General features: G+C 42.0%; 1 protein-coding gene and 1 long non-coding RNA gene across 5 annotated transcripts in view; both read left to right on the forward strand.

Annotated features, from left to right (window-relative positions):
• The window catches only part of LOC120866128, a 31367-nt gene extending 12659 nt beyond the window's left edge, over positions 1–18708 (forward strand). Inside the window, exons 3-5 of the long non-coding RNA XR_005721596.1 lie at positions 3466–3551; positions 14161–14208; positions 18396–18708. This is a non-coding gene — a long non-coding RNA (uncharacterized LOC120866128). The remainder of the gene's footprint in view (positions 1–3465; positions 3552–14160; positions 14209–18395) is intronic.
• Positions 18709–22522: 3814 nt separating this feature from the next.
• The window catches only part of RABEP1 (rabaptin, RAB GTPase binding effector protein 1), a 94044-nt gene continuing 89649 nt past the window's right edge, over positions 22523–26917 (forward strand). For 3 of the 4 annotated variants that reach the window (XM_040243668.1, XM_040243669.1, XM_040243670.1), the window contains exon 1: positions 22523–22778. In XM_040243668.1, the coding sequence (XP_040099602.1) occupies positions 22745–22778 (34 nt within the window). In that variant the 5' untranslated portion in view covers positions 22523–22744. The remainder of the gene's footprint in view (positions 22779–26917) is intronic. The other variant, XM_040243667.1, reaches the window with a different exon arrangement.

Genomic DNA, 26917 nt, shown 5'->3' on the forward strand with positions numbered 1-26917 from the left:
GGTCTTCTTCCAAGATCTGGGAGGGGATGAGTCAAGGAAGGTTTGATGGAAGAGATCCTATTCAGATTCAACCCAAAGAATTAGAAGAAATAAACAGAGAGATGTGTCAAGTGGGACTGATGACCTTGGAGATATCTGCAAAGAACTATAAGTAGTTTGTCGATTGGGTGCTTGGTGAGATGGGATGGGATGTCTAGAGGAGGTGAGGCGAAGCTGGGATCCTGTTCTTGAAGGCCCTGTGTACCTGGCTGAGAAATGTGGGTTGTGTCCAACCAGCAGCAGAGAGCCACCCAAGCTTTTAGGCATGTTGGAAGGGTCATTCAGAGCCAGAGTGAAATGGAGGTAAGCAAGATGGGCGGTGGGGGAATCCGCAAGGAGCTGATGCAGGCGCCCCAGGTGGTCAGCAGTGAGGCCTGAGCTGGGTATTTGTGGTGAGAGCAAGAGGAGAGAGTCTGAGACAGGAAGGAGGTGGAATTTGATCTGGCCACCAGACCTGGGGCCCAGGGAAGAGCAGGTGTGATCACCCCCATTTTACAGGCAGGAAACTGATTGCCCACCATCAAATATGTTTGAACACATTTTGGAGTGTGGGGCACCTACTTTGGGTCCGATATTGCGCTGACGGATTAAGAGTAGTCCCGGATCCATTGAGAAATTTGCTCTCACCAAATGATTTTCAGATTTAGGTGATTCTACTATTGACAACAGAGCTTCCCTAGGGGGAAGCTAAACAACATATTTTTGAGCACACGCTACCGATTATTCTAGTTACTTAATGTATTTATAATTACTCACACTGCTGCTATTATTTTCTCAAAACTGACTATAAGCTCAGGGTCAAAAGCATTAATTAGTGTGGATGTAAACATGTAGTTCAAACATTCTTTTTGATAATCTCTGTCTCCTGTTCTATTGCCCATTTGCCAGATTTTTATCAGATCTGACTAGTTCACCGTTGTTTTCATATCATACATGGCTGTAGAAGGACTTCTACCAGGAATAAGAGAGGTGTCCGGTCTACTGTTTCCTTGTCTGGGGCGTGTACTGGTTTTATTGGTTTATCTTCAATCTACGCATCTTTGTAAGGCGTGTGTCCAGTCTTGGAGGGTTGGTTTAGTGCAAACTGGATAATGTCATCAGAAAACCTGTTTCACTGGGCCCACTTAAGCTGCAGCACATCACGGTAGGCTGAAAGCAAAGACCGCAGTTGCCACTGTGCCCCTGTCCCCCTACTCCCCAGCAGCTGCGGGTGGGCCGCCCCCTCTCCCATCAGGACACCTGGTGCATCCTGATAGAGGGACTTTGGGAGACCCGATCTGCTCACCAGGAGGCCAGGGCCCAGCTGCATAATGTATTAGCCCTGTGTAATGTATTTCAAGCTTTTTAGGCTTGATACAAAGTCACACTCAGATTAGGTTGCAGATCGCTGGAAAGAGAAGCCACTGTGTCCTCATGCTGTTTGTTTTTTTTAATATATAATTTTATTTATTTTATCTATTTGCTTATTTATTTTTGGCTATGCTGGGTCTCTAGCTATGACGAGCAGGGGCTACTCTCTAGTTGCCACAAGCGGGCTTCTCATCTCAGTGGCTTCTCTTGTTGTGGAGCACGGGCTCTAGGGCCCACAGGTTGTGGTTCCCAAGCTCTAGAGCTCTGGCTCAGTAGCTGGGGTGCAGGGGCTTAGTTGCTCTATGGCCTGTGGGATCTTCTGGGAGCAGGGATGAACCTGTGCCTCCTGCACTGGGAGATGGATTCTTTATCACTGGGCCACCAGGCAAGCCCCTCATGCTGTTTTTTAAAAGAAGCACTTGTCACTGGTGAAATTGCCTTTTAGTTTATTTGTTTGTTATCTATTATGTCTGCTCTGCTAGACAGTAAACTTTGTGAGAGCAGGAACGTTGTCTCTTTCACTGGGGTATCCTCAGTACCTAAAACAGAGTTTGGTGGGTAGCAGTCACCCTCTGGGGCTTCCTTGGTAGCTCAAATGGTAAAGAATCTGCCTGCAGTGCAAGAGACCTGGGTTTGATCCCTGGGTTGGCATGATCATCTGGAGAAGGAAATGGTAACCCACTCCAGAATTCTTGTCTGGAGAATCCCATGGACAGAGGAGCCTGTTGGGCTATATAGTCCATGGGGTCACATGGGGTCACAAAGGGTCAGACACAACTGAGCAACTAACACTTTCACTTGCAGTCACTCTTTTCATATTGGATGGATGGATGAGTGAATGGATTAATGCAGCAGTCCCCAACCATTTTGGTATCAGGGACTGGTTTTGTGGAAGACAGTTTTTCCATGGGGTAGAGTGGGGGATAGTTTCAGTTTTGCCGGGTATTCACCTCCTGCTGTGCAGGCTTGGAGGCGGGTGGTTTCTGGACTGAGGCATACACATCAGATTCCCATGTTACCCCCTCCCAAAGTCTAGAGTTACAGCTATGCTGGAGAATTGATTTACATTGGTCCCCTGCATGACTGAAAAAACAGCCACAGTCATCTCACCTCTGCTACTTAAAAATGATGTGAGAGTTTTAACCAATGCAATGAGACAAAAAAAAAAAGGACACAAAAGGTACAGTTGCTAGTAGTTGTTGAGTTGGTCAAAATGTTTTTTTTGGATTTTTCCATAAGATGTTATGGAAAAACCAGAAAGAACATTTTGGCCAACCCAATAAAATCAAAAGAAATGATTGGTTACAAGGGTGTTTGAGGGGAGCCTGAAAAGGAAACATATTTTTGCCAAAATTATTTGAGACTGCAGGTGTTTTGCTGGTTATTGCCATCTTAGAAAGAGAAGGAAGAGAAAAAGTTAGCACCATTGGGGACTAGCCAAGTGTCAACAAAGATCTAATTTATGATTAAACTATACATGCTTGCTTCCTTGTCATCATCATAACAGTTCTTTTCAAGGTATTTACTGGGACTGACAAAGAAGGAACTAAATACGTTCCATAAGATAGTCATCTATTAGAGGACAAGAGGCTTTTTGTTTTTGTTTAATCTTACAGGAATCTAACCTTTAACCACAAGGCTTGAGATAAGCAGAAAACTTGTAAACTGTATTTATCATGACAGATTGTATTTGTTCATTTGGGCCACAAAATACACCTGATATAGGACACTGAATGTGCTTACTTACTCTGAAAGTTAACTCAATGGTTTTATGATAATTAATGTGCCATTTTATAAATGAAGTAATTTGGGTTGCATACACATGGATTGGCTCAAAGAGCTGCTGGGAGGTTATGTGCTGAGACCCACAACCAAAATTATGGCATACAACCCGTCTGGCGAGGACACCTCTGCTGCCATCCGAGAGTTAGCTGTGCGGTGACATTGCTGATGGCACTGGGAACTGGAGGCTACCGCTGGTATGGTTGCCACTGCTGATGCCAGAAGCTGGATGTTGCTGTCACCCCCTCTACCACTGTTAGTGATGATGCCCTACCATCTCTATTTACTCTTTAGCTCCCGATTTGATATTCTGGACAGTGCACTAGATTGGCTGTACCTAGATCACGTGCTCAGGCCCATCCTCAAAGGAGACTAAGCAAGTAAATATCTGGAAAGTTTCAGCTTCTGTGCTGGGAGGAGGGCTGTATCATTCACCAAGACTGTTAAGGTGGGGAGAGGGCTTCCAAATGTGGAAATGGGGTTCTGATATAGGAAAGGGGCGCAGATTCTGAGCAGTCATTTATTTATTTTTAACAATAAAATTATTTATTTATTTATGGCTGCGCTGGGTCTTTGTTGCTGCCCGCAGGCTTTCTCTAGTTGCGGCAAGTGGAGGCTACTCTCTAGTTTTGGTGCATGGGCTTCTTGTTGCGATGGCTTCTCTTGTTTCAGAGCACGGGCTTAGTTGCCTCGTGGCATGTGGAATCTTCCTGGATCAGGGACTGAACCCATGTCCCCTGAATTGGCAGGCAGAGTTTTTACCATTGGACCACCAAGGAAGTCCCTGAGCAGTCATTTAAAAATATAAAGTCATCATAACTGGATAACTTCTGCTCTACTCTTTGCACGTCATGAGAACATCACCTTCTTATATTGATTGAACTCACTTTTGATGTGTGACCACGGGCGAGTTTGCAACACTGCCACACTATTCTGCTTCAGTTTCCTAGCACCTTCATTCTTCTGCTTTCTGATACACTATCTCATGTTTCTCTCAAATCTGTAGCATCTCCTCCTCAGCCTAACTGTGTCTCTTTTTAGTGAGCCCTTGGGAAAACAGACACATTAGAGGAGCTCTATCCGGCTTCCCTGATAGCTCAGTTGGTAAAGAATCTGCCTGCAATGCAGGAAACCCTGGTTTGATTCCTGGGTCAGAAGATCCACTGGAGAAGGGATAGGCTACCCACTCCAGTATTCTTGGGCTTCCCTTGTGGCTCAGCTGGTAAAGAATCCGCCTGTAATGTGGGAGACTTGGGTTTGATCCCTGGGTTGGGAAGATCCCCTGGAGAAGGAAAAGGCTACCCACTCCAGTATTCTGGCCTGGAGAATTCCATGAACTGTACAGTCCATGGGTTCGCAGAGAGTCGGACACAACTCAGTGCCTTTCACTTTCACTTTCATCGTCTCTTCCCACCAACCCAACCCATCCTCCTTGTCCTCTGGATCCTACCCCCTCTCACCTACTCAGCTCCTTCCCTCCCGCACCCCTTTTCAGGCCAGTGCCATCCCTACTGACATGGAAATATGTGTTCACATCCCCTATCTTCAAAATCATGCTTTCTAAGCAAAGTCAAAACCTGCTCCAAGCCCATGTCCCCTTCCGCCTCTTGCTTCATATCTTTTTCTTAAACAAACCTCAGCATCAGAATTGTCTATCGTTGCTCTCATTCTTCCTCAAATCCAATTTTTCCACAAACAACTTCAGTCAGGCTCTTGTCCTCACTATTTTATTAATATCAAGGTCACCAATGACCTACTTCTTGGGTCAAAGAAGATATAGGAAAGGGGCTCAGATTCTGAGCAGTCATTTATTTATTTGTTTTTAACAATAAAATTATTTATTTATTTATGGCTGTGCTGGGTCTTTTTTGCTGCCTGCAGGCTTTCTCTAGTTGTGGCAAGTGGAGGCTACTCTCTAGTTTTGGTGCATGGGCTTCTTGTTGCGATGGCTTGTTTGTTTGTTGGAGTTTTCTGTTGTCATCTTATTGAACTTCAAAGCAGCATGTGATAGTGTTGAACACTGTCTTTTTTGAAATGCTTTCTTCTTGAGCTTCCAGGACTTCACACTGGTTTTCCCCCTCTTTCTCAACTGACTTTGTTTGCCCAGAATTCCTCTCCTTAGGAGTTGCCTCTCCTCCATCTAAGTCTTTCCCTCAGTGATTTTTCCAGCTTCTTTACCTATTTTTTTAAAAGCTCAAGAATATTTATAGGAATTCAAACATATACAGCATCCAACAAAATTAATAATGTCCAATAAAAAATTATCAACATGCAAATAAGCAAGATATTATGATCTATAAAAGGCAGAAAAAAATTCATGAAAACCAATCCAGATGGGACACAGAAGATAGAATTAGTAAACCAGGAATGTAGACAATTATGCTTAAACTTACAGAATGTAGCTATATTCCCTAAGTTTAAGAAGCTGGAGTAAATATTGCACATTTTAAATAAAGACCAAAAATGTTTAAAAAGACCCAGCTGGACATAAATGGATGAAAACTGCAGCATGAAATGACACTAACAAGATGAAGCCTTTTAGTTTTTGCCTGAACCTATTTTTTATTCCTCCACGAATTTTATTGTTTTCCACTTAAACTGTTATTTTGAAAAATTTCAAGCTTAATTAAAAGTTGGAAGAATAGTAACTCTGAACTCTTCCATGAAGTCCATCAGTTGCTAACATTTCCCCAACATCTGTGTGTGAACTCTGTTTTCCTCTCCCCCTCCTTTCTCCCCCTGTTCCACTCACTTAATTTTTTGCTGAACCATTTACAAGCAAGTTTTGATCAACGTAATACTTTTCCCTTAAATATTTTTGCATGTATGTACCCCAAGATTGGAATAAAGATCTTCCTAAGTAACTATAGTACTATTATGACATCTAAAACAAAGAATAAATTAATGTCACCTAATATGCTGTGCATATTTAAATTTCTCCAAATTTCTAATATATGACTTCTATAGACTTTTTTTTCTTTAAATCCAAGATCCAATCAAAATGTATCTATTACATGTGGTCATTAATATCTCTAGTCTCTTTTATTGTAGAGCAGATGACCCCTTCCCCTGCCATCGCCCTCCTTCCCACCAATGATGATTTTTGGAAGAGCTGTCTCTTATAGAATGCATTCTAGGTCAATATTTCTCAACTAGGGTGATTTTTTTACCTCCAGGATAAATCTGGCAATGTTTGAAGCCATTTTTGGTTGTCACAACTTGAAAGGTGTATCTTAATCCCTTTGGACTGCTATAACAAAATAACATAGACTGGGTCACTTGTAAACAATAGAACTTTATTTTTCACAGTTCTAGAGGCTGGGAATTTCACGATCAAGATGCCAGAAGGTTCAGTGTCTGGTGAAGGCCCACTTCCTGGTTCATGGCCTTTTTTTTTTTTTGCTATAATCTCAAATGGTGAAAGGAGGGAGGGAGCTTTCTTGGGCCTCTTTTGTTGTTTTTGTTGTTCAGTTGCTAAGCTCTGTTTGACTCTTTGCAACCCCACGGATTGCAACGTGCCAGGCTGCCCTGTCCTTCACTATCTCCTGGAGTTTGCTCAAAATCACATCCATTGAGTCAGTGATGCTATCTAACCATTTCATCCTCTACAGCCCCCTTTGCCTTTTGCCTGCACTCTTTCCTAGAGTGTGTGCATGTCTACTAAGTCGTGTCAGTCATGTCTGACTCTTTGCAATCCTATGGGCTCCTCTGAGCATGGAATTCTTCAGGCAAGAATACTGCAGTGGGTTGCCATACCCTCCTCCAAGGATCTTCATGACACAGGGATCAAACCCACTCTCCTGTTCTCCTGGATTGACAGGTAAATTCTTTACCACTGAGCCACCAGGAGAAGGCCTCTTTCCAAGCATCAGGATCTTTTCCAATGAGTTGGGTCTTCACATCAAGTGGCCAAAGGATTGGAGCTTCAGATTCAGCAGCAGTCCTTCCAAAGAATATTCAAGGTTGATTTCCTGTAGGATTGATTGGTTTAATCTCCTTGCATTCCAAGGGACTCTCAAGAGTCTTCTCCAGCACCACAATTTGAAAGCATCAATTCTTTGATGCTCAGCCTTCTTTATGGTCCAACTCTCACATCCGTACATGACTATTGGAAAAACCATAGCTTTAATAAGGGATATTATTCCCATTCATGAGCCTCTGCTCTCATGATCTAATCACCTTCCAGAGGTCCCACCTGCTAATACTATCACTTGGGGATTAAGATATTAACATATGAACTTTGGAGGGACACAAACATTCAATCTATAGCAAGGTGCTACTGGAATGTAGTGAGTAGAGACCAGGGATGTGTCTAAACATTCTTCAGTGCACACAGCAGTACCCACAATAAAGAATTAACCAGCCCAAATTATTAGTGGTGTTAAGGTTGAGAAACTCTACCCTAGAGTTATCTGATTGCTTACTTATAATTAGATTCAAATTTGACTTTTTTTGTGTGTGTGTGAGAAACCTAAACAGTTGCTATTGGGGCTTTATAGTAAATCTCATCAGGAGGCTCCTCCTGTCACATTGTCCCTCTTGGTGTTCCCTAAGTCTGATCACTTGGTTAGAGTGGAGACTGTTGGGTCTCTCCACTGAAAAGCTGCTTTGTAGTTAGTAATCTCTGAGGTGATACTTGGAGATCTTGTGAATATTTTATTGCCTCCAAATATTTTATCCAATAATTTACCATCTATTGATAATCCTTGCCAGAACCAATTAGTACACCAGGGGTTGCAGAGTGGTTGTTTTCTTCTAGTTTTCTATTTTTCCTTCTAACATTATTAGCTGGGTTTCTTCTGTAAAGAAGAGCTCTTCGTTTCTACTTTTCTTTTTCACTTAACTATACTATAGATTAACAAAAATGTTAATTTAACATATTATAAACCATTATCATTGTTACATATTTTGATGCTCAAATTGCCACTAATTTGGCCAATAGGAGTCAAGTCAAGCTGTCTCCTGTGTCCTTTTGACATTCCCATGGATGGAGGAGCCTGGCAGGCTACAGTCCACTGGGTCGCAAAGAGTCAGACACAACTGAGTGACTTCACTTACTCACTTAGTCTTTGAGCTTTTTTAAATCTTTTTTAAAAAGATGTTTTATTATTTTTATTTTTCATGGTTATTGACTACCTTCCCCCCACTATATATTTCATATCCATCACCCATTTACTTTGCAACTGGAAGTTTGTACCTCTTAATCTTTCTCATCTGTTTATTTCCTTCCCTCACCCTTTCTTCAGCCTTTTTGGTCTTCTTTGATTTCTGGCTCAAAATACATCCCAGGCTCATATTTTACCTTCCCTGCCCTGGAATCATTCATTTCTCCAATTTCTCCAAATGTTCCTCCCCGCCCCCCGCCCCTGTTCCTTCCGCTTAGTTTCAGTGATTGAACCCATGCTCCCTGCAGTGGAAAGATGGAGTCTTGTCCACTGGACTGCTAGGGAATTCCCGAGGGGGATAGTGTTTAGAAACCAAGAACTGGGTGTTAGATATGTTCACTGCTATGAGAGTATCATTGCTTCTAAGATCTTTCAGTTGACTGAGAAAAAATCATAAACTCTTAAAAAACATATACACTAAAAAAATTCTAATACTAATTCAAATTCAACAAATACTACTAGATTTTTGTCCTTCTATATTTGTATCTTATTTCTCACATGGTCAGAATCCTGGTTCTCAATAAAATCAATGTATTTGTGCATTTGCTCTCTCCTATAACATATCCATGGAGAAGGCAACGGCAACCCACTCCACTACTCTTGCCTGGAAAATCCCATGGACGGTGAAGCCCGGTAGGCTGCAGTCCATGGGGTTGTGAAGAGTTGGACACGACTGAGTGACTTCACTTTCACTTTTCACTTTCATGCACTGGAGAAGGAAATGGCAACCCACTCCAGTGTTCTTGCCTGGAGAATCCCAGGGATGGGAGCCTGGTGGACAGTCGTCTATGGGGTCGCACAGAGTCGGACACGACTGAAGCGACTTAGCAGCAGTATAACATATCCAAATAGTTTGAGGACTTCTCTCAATAGTGATTTTTGTTAGTCTGTGGTTTATCATTTCCTTTTGTGAAAAAATGAATACATATAGAAACATTTTCAGAATAGCAAAATAAAGGTCTCTGAAAATCTAGTCTTCCATAAAAGCAACAAAAATGCAGGCAAAAAAGGTCAAAGCCAACTTTTTCAGAACTCTGGAAATAAACCACAGGCTTGCTAAAATTCAAGAAGGATTTATTCAAGAAAACCTGCTAAAACTCAGTAAGAACAAAAAACTTTCTGACATTTTAATTTACTCTATTCTCCTTCCCTTCTTCTTAGCTTTGTGGTAGATATGAAACTAGCAGCTATGAAAACAAGCAGCCTAGAAGGCCCTGGAGGGGATGGAGTAGGTTTGAATCTCCCTGCAAAATCCCCAGCTCAGAGAACTGTCACTATTTGGTCTGTCTGGTAGCTCTCTAAGAATCTCCACTCTTAGGGCTTGTTTTCATTAGAACTGACTTGGAGCTCACTCACTGCCAACAGCCCTATCCCCAGGGGAAAGTCAGTTGTAATTGTTTAACGTCACTGCTGCCAGAAGTGGTAATACCAGTTGTGACTAATAAGAGGCTGACCAAAAACTTGAAAGGAAAATCTGCGGAATGAGATGCCCATAAAGGATTTTTACCATATCTGACTTATTCTTGGAAACTTAGAAGGACATATGCTTGTGTAGGGCTGTGCACATGTCTGAGAAAGATCTGAGGCGCCTCAATCTCTCACTTCTGGCCAGTCCTGAGGCTTTGCACAAGCAGGAAGTTAAGGATAAGGCAGAGTTATAAACTGCCTACTGGAGCATTGAAGTCATGACGGAATACACACAAAGAGCACCTCAGCAATGGCTGGGACTCTTTGTCTAATTATTAGCTGATTGTTAAAATAATTGAGTAGAGACTTCAGTGACTGTGTAAACCCAAAATACAGACTTCATAGAATTAGCCCAGGAGAGTCATTAAACAAACTAACCAAAACAGTGTCAACAACAAACTGGAGCAACAACAAATCCTGGGGAACTGGGAGTATGATTTCCAGAGTCACTACATTATATTTTCAAGAAAAAAATTATGATTCATAATGAGGCATCATTCATGTCTGGACATAAAAGAATGGCCTCTATATGGGGGGAAAAGGAGCAGTCAATAGGAGCTGTCCCTATGGAAGTCTAGACATTAGACTTATTAGATAAAGACTTTTCAAATAACTATAGGAAACTATATTATGGGACTTCCCTAGTGGTCAGGTGGTCAGGTGGTTAAGACTCCATGCTCCCAATGCAGGGGACATAGGTTTGATCCCTGATTAGGAAACTAAGATCCCATATACTGCATGGTTCAGCCAAAAAAAAAAAAAAGGGAAACCATACCTAAAACACTAAAGTACGAGAACAATGCTGTACCAAATACAGACTATCAATAAAGAAATGGAAATTATAAAAAGGGACTAAGTAGAAATTTAGGAGTTAAAAAGTATAATATCTGAAATGAAAAATTCACTAGAGGAGCTAGACAGAAGATTTGAACTGGAAGGAAGAAACAGCAAACTTGAAAATAGGTCATTTGAGATCATCCAGTCTGAGAAACAAAAAGAATTTCTTTTGAATGAAGAAAAATGAACAGAGTCTCCCTTCTCCAGGGGATCTTCCCAACCCAGGGATCGAACCTGGGTCTCCCATTGCAGGTGGATTCTTTATCAGCTGAGCCACCAGGGAGGCCCAAGAGACCTGTGGGACACACCTTGTTAAGCACACTAACATATGAATAATGGGAGCCCAGAAGGAGAAGGAGAGGAGAGAGAAAAAGAATATTTAAAGAAATAATAGCAGAAAGCTTCCTAAATTTGATGAAAAACATTAATTTGCACATTCAGGAAGCTCAACTAATTCCATATGAAAAGCTCAAGTGATACATACTTAGGTCCATCACAGTCAAACTGTTGAAGACAAAAACCAAACAGCAAATCTTGAAAACAGCAAGTGAAAAGTGACTCATCACATAACATAAAATAATAACATTAACAGTTGGCTTCTCATCAGAAACCATAGAGACCTAAAGGCAGAGGGATGACAGATTTAAAGTGCTGAAGGAAAAAGATTGTCAACAAGCATTTCCATATCCAGCAAAATTATCCTTCAGAAATGAAGGAGAAATTAAGACATTCCCATATAAACTAAGACCAACAGAGTTCACTGCTGGTAGACTTGCTCTACAAACAGTACTAAAGGGAGTCTTCAGGCTGAAAGACTCAAATTCACACAAAGAAATAAAGAATAGCAATAAACATATGAAAAGATGTTCAACATTATTAGCTTTCATGGAAATGTACTCCAAACCTGAATCATATATCATTTCATACTTGCTAGGATAGCTAAAATTAAAAAAAAAAAACACAAAAAACAGCAAGTGTTGGTAATGATGTAGGGAATTTGGAACCTTCATTGCTGATAGAACTGTAAAACGGTGTGGCCATTTGGGAAAACAGTTTGGTAGTTCCTCAAAATTCTAGAGATAGAGTGACCATATGAGCCATCAGCTCACAGTTGGATAGACAAGTGAAATGAAAAGATGTGCCACACAACTTATATATGTATATTACAGAAATGTTGCATGGAAATATTCCTCAGCTGATGAATGGATAAACAAAATGTAGTATATGCATACAGTACAATATTGTTTGGCCACAAAAAGAAACCAAATATTGATACATGCTATAATTTGAATGAATCTTGAAAATGTTATGCTTTGTGAACAAAGCTAGAAACAAAAGATAGCATGCTGTATGATTCCTTTTATATCAAATGTCCATAAGTCCATATTCATGGAAAATAGATAAATGGCTATCCATAACTGCAGGAAAAGGTCAGTTTTCACTCCAATCCCAAAGAAAGGCAATGCCAAAGAATGCTCAAACTACTGCACAATTGCACTCATCTCACACGCTAGTAAAGTAATGCTCAAAATTCTCCAAGCCAGGCTTCAGCAATGCGTGAACCGTGAACTTCCTGATGTTCAAGCTGGTTTTAGAAAAGGCAGAGGAACTAGAGATCAAACTGCCAACATCCGCTGGATCATGGAAAAAAGCAAGAGAGTTCCAGAAAAACATCTATTTCTGCTTTATTGACTATGCCAAAGCCTTTGACTGTGTGGATCACAATAAACTGTGGCAAATTCTGAGAGAGATGGGAATACTAGACCACCTGACCTGCCTCTTGAGAAACCTGTATGCAGGTCAGGAAGCAACAGTTAGAACTGGACATGGAACAACAGACTGCTTCCAAATAGGAAAAGGAGTACGTCAAGGCTGTATATTGTCACCTTGCTTATTTAACTTCTATGCAGAGTACATCATGAGAAACGCTGGATTGGAAGAAGCACAAGCTGGAATCAAGCTTGCCGGGAGAAATATCAATAACCTCAGATATGCAGATGACACCACCCTTATGGCAGAAAGTGAAGAGGAGCTAAAAAGCCTCTTGATGAAAGTGAAAGAGGAGAGTGAAAAAGTTGGCTTAAAGCTCAACATTTAGAAAACAAAGATCATGGCATCTGGTCCCATCACTTCATGGGAAATAGATGGGGAAACAGTAGAAACAGTGTCAGACTTTATTTTTGGGGGCTCCAAAATCACTGCAGATGGTGATTGCAGCCATGATATTAAAAGACGCTTACTCCTTGGAAGAAAAATTATGACCAACCTAGACAGCATATTCAAAAGCAGAAACATTACTTTGCCGACTAAGATCCATCTAGTCAAGGCTATGGTTTTTCCTGTGGTCATGTATGGATGTGAGAGTTGGACTGTGAAGAAGGGTGAGCACCGAAGAATTGATGCTTTTGAGCTGTGGTGTTGGAGAAGACTCTTGAGAGTCCCTTGGACTGCAAGGAGATCCAACCAGCCCATTCTGAAGATCAGCCCTGGGATTTCTTTGGAAGGAATGATGCTGAGGCTGAAACTCCAGTACTTTGGCCACCTGATGTGAAGAGTTGACTCATTGGAAAAGACTCTGATGCTGGGAGGAATTGGGGGCAGGAGGAGAAGGGGACGACAGAGGATGAGATGGCTGGATGGCATTACTGACTCGATGGACGTGAGTCTGAGTGAACTCCGGGAGTTGGTGATGGACGTGCTGCAATTCATGGGGTCGCAAAGAGTCGGACACGACTGAGCGACTGAACTGAACTGAACTGACAATGTTAACGGGTTTCTTTTGGTGTTAATAAAAATGTTCTAAAATTGATTGTGGTGATGACTGCATACCTTCATGAACATACTAAAAATCATGTATACCTTAGAAGGGTGAATTTTACATTATATAAATTCTATCTCAATGGAGCTCTACTAAAAATTAAGAAATATAGACAGTATAGGCTTATTTCCCCACTTTTTTCTTAACAAAATGTAGCATACTATATATACTTAAAATTTTTTCTCTTTAAATTAGAGGATAATTGATTTACAATGTTGTGCTAGTTTCTGCCATACAGCAATGTGAATCAGCCATAAGTATACATATATCCCCCTCTCTTGAGCCTCCTTCCCACCACATAACATACAATATATACTTTTGATTCATTTAACAATATAGGCATTCTTTTCATACTAGTACTTAGAAACATTCATTCTCTTTTTAAAGCCTAATTTTCATATATATTTTTATTTACTTATTTTATTTGGATGCACTGGGGCTTAGTTGTGACATGTGGGCTCTGGTTTTCTGACCAGGGATCAAACCCAGACCCCCTACAATAGTATTGCAATCTTAGCCGCCGAACCACCAGGGAAGTCCTATTTCATTCTCTTTTATGGCTATGTAGTACTCCATTGTATAGCTGTACTATCTTTAATTCAGCAAGTTTCCTATGTAGCATTTGGGTTGTTTTTAATGTTTTGATATTAAAATAATGTCACAATTAATAACCTTGTGCATTTTTTGTTTTATTTTTTGCAGATGTATCCCCAGGGTAACTTCCTTTAAAAGAGATTACTGAATCAAGAGGTAAATGCCTGTGAACATAAAGTTTTGTTAAATATTATCAAATTTTCCCTCCATAGAATTTGTTCCATTTTGTTCTTTAAACAGCAGTGTAAGACAATGTCTATTTGCCTCACACAGCTTCACTAAAAGGGTAGGTTGTCAATCGCTTGAATTTTTGTCAGTCAATGATAAACAGTATCTCTGTAGTTCCATTCTGAATTTTACTTTGAGTGAAGTTGATATGTGTAAAGAACTTAGTCTTTTTTAATGAACTGCCATGTCCTTTTGCCCATTTTTTCTATCAGGCTTTCAGTCTTGTTTTTCTAGATTTTTACAGAGTTCTTTATATATCTTAGCTACTGACTATAAATATCATGTAAACTGGTGACTCTTAAACCATATGTCCATGCCTGAGCTCCAAATTTGTATATCTAACCAGCTACTTTTTTTCCCCCTCAACTATCTATTTGACACTTGCACTCAGAAACCCAAGAAACATCTTACATGTACTATGGCAAAAACAGAACCTTATAGTCCCCCGCTCAGCAAATCCTCTCCTCAATAAATAACTCAACCCCCAATACCTATTTTTCTGTATCTCCTCTGATATAATTCTGGACCAAGCCACCATCATTTGTCTTTCTGAGCATGGTGGCACTTCCTAACTGCCCTCCTCACTTCCATCTTTACCTCTCTCCTCCCTCATAATCTGCATTCCCAAGTGGTGGCCAGGGTGACCTCTTTTAAAAGTGTAAATTAGAGCTTCCCTGATAGCTTAGTGGTAAAGAATCTGCCTGCCAATGCAGGAGACACAGGTTTGATCACTGATCCAGGAAGATCCCACATGCCTTGGAGCATTTAAGCCCATGTGCTATAGCTACTGAGCCTGTGCTCTAGAGCCTGGGAGTCACAAGTGCTGAGCTGACATGTTGCAGCTACTGAAGCCGCACACCACAGGGCCTGTGCTCAGCAACAAGAGAAGCCACTGCAATGAGAAGCCCACCCACTGCAATGAAGAGTAACCCTAACTCTTGCCACTAGAGAAAAGCCCTCGCAGAAATGAAGATCCAGCACAGCCAGAAATATATTTTTTTTAAGGTGTAAATCAAATCCTGTAGCTTTCCTCTTTAAAACTTTCCAGTGGCTCCCATAATGGAAGGAATGTGTGTGTGCTCAGACAGTCAGTCATGTCCGACTCTTCATGGCCCCGTGGCCTGTAGCCCATCATGATCCTCTGCCCATGGAATTTTCCAGGCAAGAATACTGGAGTGGGTTGCATTTCCTCCTCCAGGAGATCTTCCTGACCCAGGAATCAACCCCAAGTCTCTTACGTCTCCTGCATTGGCAGGCAGATTCTTTACCACTGTGCCATGTGGGAAGCCCCAGTAGAAGGAATAAAATAGAATAAAATTTAATCGTTCTTGTGGCTTCGGTGTCTGACAGGATTTGATCCTTCTTACCTCTCTAGGAGTCTCCTACCCCTCTGGCCTTCATTCACCCTGCTCCACTCATTGTGGCTTTCTTTTATCTCTTGATCATTTCAAGTTAGTTATATTTGTAAAACTTTTATATGTTTCTCCTCTTTTTGCATGAATATTCTTCCCTTTCATGTCTTCCTATGGCTGCCTCCATCTTTCCATTCAGGTCTCCACCAAAATAGCCTCATGCTCTATTCCTCTATTTGAAGCTTCTTCCCAAACCAGTTGGTGCTATGGATATTTCAGTTACATAAGCAACCAAATTCCATCTTTTTAAAAACCTATTTGAGGTTTTTTCCCCCCTCTTGCAAAAAAATAAGTCTAGTTAATATATTTATAGAAACTTATCAACAATTAAAGTAGGGAAATAATGATTTGAGGACAGTTGCCTATTTATCTGAAAAAATTAAGTTAGATCCCCTACCTTATGTGTGCGTGCATGCTAAGTCACTCAGTCGTGTCAGACTCTCTGTGATCCTATGGACCATAGCCCGCCAGGCTCCTCTGTCCTTGGGATTCTCCAGGCAAGAATACTGGAGTGGGTTGCCATGTACTTTTCCACCGTTGCCTCATTCCATATGAAAAATAATTCCTGGTAGATTAAAAATCCAAACATGAAAAACTAAAATTATAATATTGGGGAAATACTGGGAAAACTATTGAGAATACATATATGAATTTGGAAGTGAGAAAGGCCTTCTTGGACAAGATGAAAAAATCCAGGAGCTATGAAAAGATATAAAAGTTGACAATTAAAATGTAAAACTTCTGTGATTTCTCTGGTGATCCAGTGGCTGAGACTCTGCACTCCTAATTCAGGGGGCCCAGGTTTAATCCCTGGTCAGGGAACTAGATCCTACATGCTGCAACTTAAAAAAAAAAGGATCCTACATGTTGTGATAAAGATTGAAGATCCCGTGTCACAGTTAAGAACTCGCACAGCCAAATAAATAAATATTTTTAAAAATAAAAAATGTAAAACTTCTGTAAGTAAATAACTATTAGTGTTATTAAAATGAAAAGATAAATAACAAACTAGAAGAAAATACACTATATATAACATACCAACAGTTACTATCCAGAATACCTAGGAACACCTACAAATCAATAATAAAAGACAAATAGCTTAATTTATATAAAGTTTATATAACTTTATATAACTTTATTTTTATCTGCTATATGCAAACAGCAGATAAAAATAAACATGAAAAGGTTTCTACTCTCACTGATATTCAGGGAAATGCTTATTGTCCATCAGATTTTTTTGGTCCATCAGATTAGCAGACATAAAGAAGACTGAAAAAGCCAATACTGGTAAGGAGGTACAGAAACAAATATGTGCATATACTGTTGTCATATTATTGATGTGATGCTTTTTGTCAAGATTCATTAAATGAAAAAGTTTTCATGATTTTTGATCTAGTAATTCTAAGGGGGTATATAAATCTTCTGAAAAATCACTCATATAAGTGCCTAGATAGGTACGCATGTCCCTTGCAGCATTGCTTGTAAGTAATGAAAAACTGTCAGTAACCTAACCATTTACCAAGAAGGAAAACTACATGAGAGTTAAAAAGAATGAAGAAAAGCCATAGGTATTGACCATACCGTTGAGGAAAAACACAAGTTCAGAGTAAATGTACAATATGATCATATCTATGTGAGGAACATAAAACAGAGGCACATGTTTCAGCATGTTCATAGATGCATAAAAAAATGTCTGAAAGGATTCACACAAAACTGGTAACAACAGTAGTTTGCCCTGGAGAGAGGTGTGGGATTGTGTGTGTATTGGGAGGAGGAGAGGTCGAGGAAGTATTTTTGCTTTCTCTATATATTTAAAAAACGAAAACTAGAATTTTAGTCAAATAATCTGAAAAAATAAACAAGTAATTAAAAGAAGTGTAACGGGCTTCCCTGGTGGCTCAGTGGTAAAGAATCTACCTGCCAATGCAAGAGACATGGATTCGATCCCTGATTCAGGAAGATACCATGTGCCTCGGAGCAAATAAGGCCATCCGTCACAGCTATTTCTAGAGCCCAGGAGCTGCAACTACTGGACTCATGGGTTTTAGTTACTGAAGCCCGCACACCTAAAGCTCATGCACCGCAGCTAGAGACTAGCTCCCGTTCACTGCAACTAGAGAAAAGCCTGCACAGCAAGGAAGACCCAGCACAGTCAAAAATAAATAAATAAAATTATTTTAAAAAGAAGGGTAACTTTCGGAGATATCATTTTTTAAACTTCTAAAAATGAATTCAGTTGATAATGGCACTGAAATGTTGGGGTATTTGCTGATACCCGATAAACATGGTTAGTCGGCACTGACAGCAAAAAGCATATACTCTGGGGTGAGACAGATTTGGATTTGAATTCTAGTTCTTCTGTTTACCGTGTAACATGGACAAGTCATTTAACCTCTCTGAGTTCTGGGATAATAGAATCTACTCCTAAGAGCTGTTATCAGGTAATATCTCTAGCATATAGTAGTAGGTGCTCAGCTAAGTGGTGTTATTATTAATAATGGTTAAAATTATGGTTTGTAATCCAATGAGAAGTGAGAAGCAGGTGAATGGTGATCAAATAGCATTGATGTGGATGGTTTACAGAAAACTTACAAGGGGAAAGCATACATGTGAAACACTTCCATCCTGCACAGAAGTTGCCTTTATTGAAGATCAGAGAAGTATGGTGTCATAAGCCTACTCTTTGGTTCCTTCCTGCCCTAGAGAATCTGGATCCTAGAGAGAGAGAACCCCAACACTTCTGAGTACTGTCAGCTGATTGTCAAGTTGGGACACCTCATCTCAGAGCCGTACCTGCACTTGCAGAAACCGGAGGATTCTGACATGGAAAATTTGGAGAATTTTGACATGGGATTTATCCAGGAAAGTTTGGTTTATCTACTTTGTGTCTACTGTATACCTTCTGGAATGCTGTGAGAAGTAAAATGAAGTAATACATGAGAAGCTGCATGTATGCTCAGTTGCATCCAGCTCTTTGTGACCCCATGGACTGTAGCCCTTCAGGGGGATTTTTCAGGCAAGAATGCCGGAATGGGTTGCCATTTCCTTCTCCAGAGGATCTTCCTGATCCAGGGCTCAAACCTGCATCTCCTGCATTGGGAGGTGAATTCTTTACCACTGAGCCACCAGGGAAACCTAGTAAACTTTAAAATGCAGCAAACTTATTGCCATCAGTATTGCAGAACCTTGACATTGAAAAGGACTGTAAAGATGGTCTAGTCTAATTCCATCAATGTAGTAGGAATCCTTCTGTAAGCATCTCTGACCAGTTGCTAGCCAGCTCTACTTGTACACTTACAATGACAGGGACTCCTTCCCTGAAAAGTAGCCCCTTCTTTCTCTAGTTAGCTCTGAGAAAAAGTTCTTCTTCAGGTTGGTTGAAGCCTGTCTTGCTGCAGTTTCTGGGCATACAGCAGGCTTGTACACATTGACTTCCACAATTTGAAGACAGCCTTCACAGCTCAAGTCATCTCCCCCGCCTCCCCCACTAGAGTACTTTTGCCTGCTATTTCCATCAGGAAATAATTTTCAGATTCTTCATTCCCTGGGACTCCACCCACTCCAGCTGGTTAGTGTCCCCTTGCAAACAATGGTGTGCAGAGCAAACATAGTCAGCAATGCTGATGTGACCTAATCAGGGCAAAGTGCAGAACAGGCATCACCTCTTGTGATTTACACACTGTGACTCTATTTTTTTTTCCGATTGTGAATTCTAACAAGAGTCTCTGTGACTCTGTTCATGAAGCACAGAATCAATACTTTCCAGCAGTTGCATCAAGTTGGCTCATTTTAAGCTTGTATTTGGCAACTACTGCTAAGTCTTTCTCATCTGAACATCACCTTCCCAGATTTATAATTAGTTTAGGTGGACCCAGTTTAAGAATATCACATTGTCAGCACTGTAGAAGGTGGGCTTTAGATACCATCCTTCATCCCATGTCCTTCCCTCCTTGGTTCAGGAACCACTGTCATGACTTCTGTGAAAGTCCTTCTCTTCCCATTTTACAGTTTACCAACTTTGTATGGATGAGGTTTGGAGAAGGCAATGGCACCCCACTCCAGTACTCTTGCCTAGAAAATCCCATGGATGGAGGAGCCTGGTGGGCTGCAGTCCATGGGGTTGCTAAGAGTCAGACACAACTGAGCAACTTCCCTTTCACTTTTCACTTTCATGCATTGGAGAAGGAAATGGCAACCCACTCCAGTGTTCTTGCCTGGAGAATCCCAGGGACGGGGGAGCCTGGCGGGCTGCCGTCTATGGGGTTGCACAGAGTCGGACACAACTGAAGCGACGCAGCAGCAGCAGCAGCATGGATGAGGTTTAGTTTTGCCTGTTTTGAAATTTTATATAAATGGACTCACTCTGTATGTATTATTCTACAACTTCTTTCTCTCAGAATTATGTTTGTGCAATTCATCTATATTGACTATGTAGCTGTTGTTTGTTCATTATTATTGCTGTAGACTATTCCATTTTATGAATATTTTAAAATTTATTCTGTTGATGAATTCTTGGGCTTTTATTATAAGCTATGTCACCTTAGATATTCTGTATCTACTGTGGCACATGTGTAATGTAATTGATAAGTAATTATTACATGTGTTTAAATCTTATCTCCCAATTTCTTTCAAAATATAAGAATCATGTCTTTACAGTTAATAATGGCTTTGAGCATACACTAGTTTTCTTTAAAATGTATGCCTGGGGGTGGAATTGCTGGGTGTTAGGATTTACCTAAAAATATGAAAATGTACATAATCCATGCATGCTCCTAATGTGATTTCCAAATTGCTTTTTCAACCACCTCCTTTGTGTGGGGTGCTCTATGTGTTTAGATCAGCAGTCTAATCCTTTCTGACTGACCTTGACCTTGGGGGCCTGGCTTCAAGCCCCAGATTATCAATGGCAATAAACGTACCTCTTACTCACTAGAAGAGTTCCTTCTGTAGATGGTATCAGCATCTGCTATCTTTATGGCCCCTGCCTTGAATTAGTCATCACCAGATAGAAGCTGCACTGGGCTGTCTTATCCTGGACAAAGGTCTTCATGTCCAGCATGGATCTGCAGGAGAGTCATTTAACGGGGGATTGGGGAAGCCACTCTGCTTGCTCTCTCAAAGGCATATCAGTCATTTGAATATAGTAACTGCTCAAAAGACTCAAGTCTGTATACAGGCCCTTTTCTAATGTTAGCAGAATTTGGGTCAAAAGTACAAAGAGATGCAACATGTCTACCTAAATTATTTAAAATTATAAGTCACTCCAACTGTTCATATGCTCTATTCTACCTTGACAAATATACATCTTTAATGCCACGGAAGACCAGGCTCAAATTTAGGATCCCCGGACTCCTCAGATTTATGTGCTTAACTGAGGTGGGATTTCCCTGGTGGCTTAGACGGTAAAGCGTCTGTCTACAATGCGGAGACCTGGGTTCGATCCCAGGGTTGGGAAGATCCCCTGAAGAAGGAAATGGCAATCCACTCCAGTACCATTGCTTGGAAAATCCCATGGACAGAGGAGCCTGGTAGGCTACAGTCCATGGGGTCGCAAAAGAGTCGGACACGACTGAGCAACTTCACACAACTGAGGTGGTGGTGGGAGCACTTGCCCTGGCCCACCTGCCCTCTTTTTCCATCTCTGTCCTGCACTAGGCATCTGTGTACTGCTGCTGCTGCTAAGTCGCATCAGTCGTGTCTGACTCTGTGCGACCCCATAGATGGCAGCCCACCAGGCTCCTCTGTCCCTGGGATTCTCCAGGCAAGAATACTGGAGTGGGTTGCCATTTCCTTCTCCAATGCATTAAAGCGAAAAGTGAATGTGAAGCGAAAAGTGAATGTGAAGTCGCTCAGTCGTCTCTGACTCTTCACGACCCCATGCACTGTCGCCCACCACACACCTCCCTCCATGTCCATGGGATTTTCCAGGTAAGAGTAGTGGAGTGGGTTGCCATTGCCTTCTCCAGGCATCTGTGTACACAGAAGCTCAAATGTCTGAGTAACGTGCTCCTCCCCCAAGCACAGCTGCCCCTCAGCCACTTCTAGGTGTCCCCAGACTCTACCCTAGAGAACATGGCCTGGAGAAGAGCCCACAGCCTCCAGTCATTTGGGGAGGGAATTCAGGGGTCACAAGTTCCAAGAACTTAGTCCTGAAAGAGAAGCACAGATGCCAGGTGGGAATGGTCCCTGGACACTAGGTAAGGAATGCGGTCAGAGCTGGGGTAGAGGTGCACCTCTAATGTGTGTACCTATGCCCAGGTGTAAGGGCGGTATTGTCTGCCTACCATCTTCTCCCTCTCTCCTTGTGGGTGCAAGAACTGTGTCTGGCTGTATCCCCAGCACCCCTCATGATGCGTGGCACTGAAAAGTCATAGCACACATAGGTGCGTGATGGAGAGTACCTAAGAAACAGTTCCGCACACTTATTTAAACTTTTAGTAGCCATTATATAGGCAGAGGTTTAAAGAGGTTAAGTGACTCGCCCAAGGTCACATAGCTAGAAGAGGTAGAGGCTGGATTTGCACTAATTTCACGATCTAGCCTCCTCTCTCGCCCTTCTTTTTGTAATTATTTTTTCCTCGTCTCTGTTCTGGGGCGGAGGGCGGGGAGCTGCCCCTGAACAAGGCCTGGCCTTTCCCGCCGCCGCAGCTCTTGTCCTGTTCTCCCTCCCCCTCCTCTCCTCCCTCCTCCCCTATTCAGCCTCCTCCTCCCCCACCACGCCCCCCGCCCCTCCTCCAGCCTCCGCCTCGCGCTGCGAGCCCCTCCCTTCGCAAAGCCCCTCCCCTCCCCTCAGGGCGACGTCACGTGCCGCCCCATCCCCCCGCGCCTGCGCACTGCTTATTTCCCGCTGTCAGGATGAGGAGGCGGAGGTCGGCGCTCGGGTCCGTCTCTGCCCGCGGCTGTGGCGGCGCCGGCGGCTTCAGCCTTAGCGGTTCCTCCCTGGGCGGCGGCGGCGGCGGCTCGGTCGACGCCTCCTCCGCCAGCTGAGCCCGCGGGAGCCCGGGACGCCGCTTCCCCGCCCATCCCCGCTCTCCGAGGCCGGCCGCCCGGCCATGGCGCAGCCGGGCCCGGCTCCTCAGCCTGACGGTGAGGCGCCCACCATGGCAGGCGCGGCGGGCGCGGCCTGCCCGGCGCCGGCGTCGCCAGGGGACTTGCGGGTGGCGGGAAGGGCGCGCATAGGCCTCGGAGGTGACCCCGCCGGGCGGAGGCGGGAGCGCGCGGGGTCCGGCGCTGGCTGCACGCGAGGGCGGTGCGAGGGCCTGGACGGCCGTCTCTGGCGAGGGGGCGGGAGGTGCCGGCGTTGGCCGTGGCTGGGGTGGGGGCGGAGTGAGGGGGGTGCGGGTGAGCTGGGCAGCGTGGAGAGGGAGCTGCTCTGGGTAGCGGTGGGACCGGCACGTGGGTTCTGCCCGTGAGGAGGATGGAAATCAGGAACATGTGCTATATTCGTTAAAAGAAAAAGAAATTGCTTAGGTAGTGGTGATGTGCCCTCCCCACGCCCCGCCTCCGTCCATGTCACTGAATGCTTTGAGCTCAGTTTTGTGGCATGAAACTAACTGGCTCGGATCAGTAACTGGTTTTAGTAGCGTTCCTTGAGAGGCGTCGTGGCTTAATGGTTAAGTGCTGGGGCCTGGGCGTCTAAAGCACCTGGAGCCTTCACTAACAAGCACTATGCAGGTTTCTTAGCCTCTTTGAACTTGAGTGTTCTCATGAGAAGAGATTAATTCGTGCCTTTATTTTTTGTCTGTAAGGGAGATAACGTGACTTTATGTAAGTGATTAGTATTAAGGTGGTATTTGGGAATGCTGAAATCGAGGCAAAAACGTGTCTTTTATAGCACTTCCATCCATGGAAGGAAGGAGAAAGTCCTATCCTAAACAGTCCCAGGTGGCTGTCAGGCCTTCCCGACCTCTGGGAAGTTGGCTAAGCCCAGCTTCAGAGAGTGACCACATGGTTCCAGGTGTTACTATTTTGTGCCTGGTCCTTGGCAAGGTACTGTTGTATCTGGGAGTGAGAGTTCTTTCAGGTGTATTTCTATAATCAGCGTGTGTGCTTAGCATCTTTAAGTGTGAGTGGAATGTTGGGGTTTGGCACTGGCACATAGTTGGTGCTTAAAAACTTGCCTTTGCCTAGGGTTGTCTCTTAAGATAATATTTCATGAAAACCTGATTCTTTGTTCTTGCCTTTGAGGAACGTGAAACCATGTTACCAGATTTTAATGCTAACTTCTTTCTTGGAGTGTACTCTAAAGCCTGTTTGCCTCTAGTTTTAGGTTTTGTTAGCTGCCTGCGGAGAGATGTCTAGCACCCACACACCTGGAGTTGTGTGAAAATCTGGATGCTATTTCTGTTTCAGTAGATGGGAGGCATTCTCTGGTGGACTGTTGGAGGAAACGAGTTTTCAGGCTACCTTTTAATCCTCACCTTTTGCATTTGGTGTCAGGGAAGAAAACACTGCGCTTCTACAAACACCTCTTTGTTATTGCAGGCAGAGGCAGAGTAGAGGGAGCCCCAGTGGCTTCTGGTTCTGATCTGGAGTGGGAGGTATGCTTAGCTGGCGGCTGCCTTCTCTTGAGTTGCATGGAAACAAACGTCTAGGGCGGCTCAGGTGACATGACAGTCCGGAATCAAAATTCCCTCCCTCTTTCTAGATGTGAAATGGTCTTCGTTGTAAATAGGCAGAAGTGACTAAGCACTTGAAAGAGGTTAGGAAGAATTAGCTTCAAGAAATCATGTATTCTTACTACAGGTTTATTCCCCATTTTTCAAATCCTGTGACTATGGGATGAGATTTAGTTTGCATAGATTGCAGTATTTTCAATTAGTGTAGTAAATGAGCAGCCACAGCTACTGTTAACAAAAGAGAAAATTCAGTGTATTTGAGTGATTTGTGTCTATGTCTTAGAAATTCATCCTGGGAGATTTAATTTTTCTCTTTTGCTGAACTTAGTATAGACCACTACTTAACACTTTAGCTTTAAGCACACTTGAATTTCCTAGCCCTGCTGTTATTAAAAAATTGCAGAATTCTTTTGAGTTAAACTGACAGTAAAAGGTAACTTTTACTTTTTGACTTTAATCTAGCTTTTATTCCTTTTTATTTTTTTCTTTGACCGCGCTGCACGGCTCATAGGATCTTAGTTCCCTGGCCAGGGATTGAACCCAGGCCCTCGGCAGTGAGAGCACAGAGTCCTAGCCACTGGACTGCCAGGGAATTCTCAGGTATCCCATTTTAGAAGCAGTTTTAATTTACGTTGATGTTGTTTTCTTTTCTTTCTTTGACATATCTTTTATTTTTTGTGGAGATATTGTAGGTTAAAAAAGAATTGATTTGTGTGTAAAATCTATAGGTTAAAGTGTAATAATTTTCTTGTTTGGTCACTAAGTCATGTCCAACTCTTTGTAACCGCATGGACCGCATCATGCCAGGCTGCTCTGTCCTCCACTATCTCCCAGAATTTGCTGAAGTTCATGTCCATTGAGTCAGTGAGGCTATCTAACTAGCTCATCCTCTGTTGTCCCCTTCTCCTCCTACTCTCAATCTTTCCCGACATCAGAATCTTTTCTAGTGTGTCGGCTCTTCGAATGCTGTGGCCAAAGTATTGGAGTTTCAGCATCAGTCCTTCCAGTGAATATTCATGGTTGATTTCCTTTAGGTTTGACTGATTTGATTTCCTTGCAGTCCAAGTCCTTATTTTGTAAGTTTTTTAAAAACTGTTTTTTGGATTGTGCACCTTAGTTTACTCATTTAGAGCGAAGGTAACTTTAATAGTCAAATTTCAGCTGATTGTTATATCTTGAGAATTCAAAGAGTATATATAATGTAAACTATTTCAAACTGTAATATTTTAAAATCTAAGTTAAACTCTTAGAAGCATTTGCTCTGATTTTACTTCATTTCTTTTTTATTTAAAAACACTATATTCTAAATTCTTTCCATTAAGTATGTCTTCTCTCATCTCTGAGAGGAAACCATTATTAAGTTTTCTGTACTTGACTTTTTTCTATAAATTTCATAGACTTTTCCCCCTGAAATGGACATGATTTACATACATAGGTCTGCAGCTTGTCTATTTCACTTGTAAATGATAACTGTTCTGATTAAATACTTGTAAATGGTTATGTGCCTATAAATGTGCTATAGACACTGCATGCATTATCTCAGGAAATCTTCAGGTCAGTGAAGTGGATGCTATTATAATATTGTTCCTGTTTTATTGATGAGGAAATTGAAGCACAGAGAAGTTAAAAAGTGCTTAGAATTACCTAGCTAGGAAGTGAGGGGAGCCAGGATTCAAATCCAGGTTATCTGATGCCAGAGCCCCCTGATCTGTTTACTAGATCGTGGGCTACTTTCCAGTTGATTGCTACAGATCTGCCTCATTCTTTTTAAAGAATGTTGTCACATAACATGTACCAAATAAACATGATTTATTTGCCTCTATCTTTATTGGTAGATAGGTAGATTGCTTTCAATTTTTCCATTTTATAAGTAGTTCTGGTCTAGATATTTTTGTACATACTTTTCAGGTACTTCTGTAAGACTACTGAATTAAAGGGCGTGAGCTCTGAGTGATTTAAATTTTAATAGCTATTGCTAGCTTACTCTCAAAAAGTATCAGTTTACATACCTGCTAATAGTATATGAGAGGGTAGATTTCCCCTACATTCTTATAAGCCCTGGATAATGTCAGTTGTTTTAAAATTGTGTCTTCTGATAGACCAAAAAAAAAAAATCTACAGTTAATAAATGTTTGTGTGCCTAGTCTAGGCAGAGCTCTAGGAAATAAAATGATGAAAAAAACCTAGTCCTTGTTCCTAAGTAGTGAAGCAGAAGGCCGTTAGTTTATCCCACAGACAAGTGTGAAACTGTTAACAAATGTGAGTGTGTACTACTTGCCAGGCGCAATTCTAGATATTTGAAATATATCGGTGGACCACACAGATAATAAAAAGCCCTGCCCTGGCATGGGAGAAACAGATATTAAACAACAAACATAAGCAAATCATATGGATTGTTAGGTGATAAGTGCTATAGAAAAAGAAAAAAAATGGAACAGAGTAAAAGGAGGCGGGGTAGGCTGGTTTTAAATAGAGTGGTCAGAGTAAGCTTGTTGAGAAGGTGACATTTGACCAAAGACTTGAAGGCGATAGAAGAACTAATATGTGGATATCTGAAGGAAGAGTATTCCAGACAGAGGGATCAATTTTTGCGAATGCCTTAGTGAA

This window comes from Oryx dammah, unplaced genomic scaffold, assembly GCF_014754425.2.
Source record: "Oryx dammah isolate SB20612 unplaced genomic scaffold, SCBI_Odam_1.1 HiC_scaffold_8, whole genome shotgun sequence".
Taxonomy (NCBI): Eukaryota; Metazoa; Chordata; class Mammalia; order Artiodactyla; family Bovidae; genus Oryx; species Oryx dammah.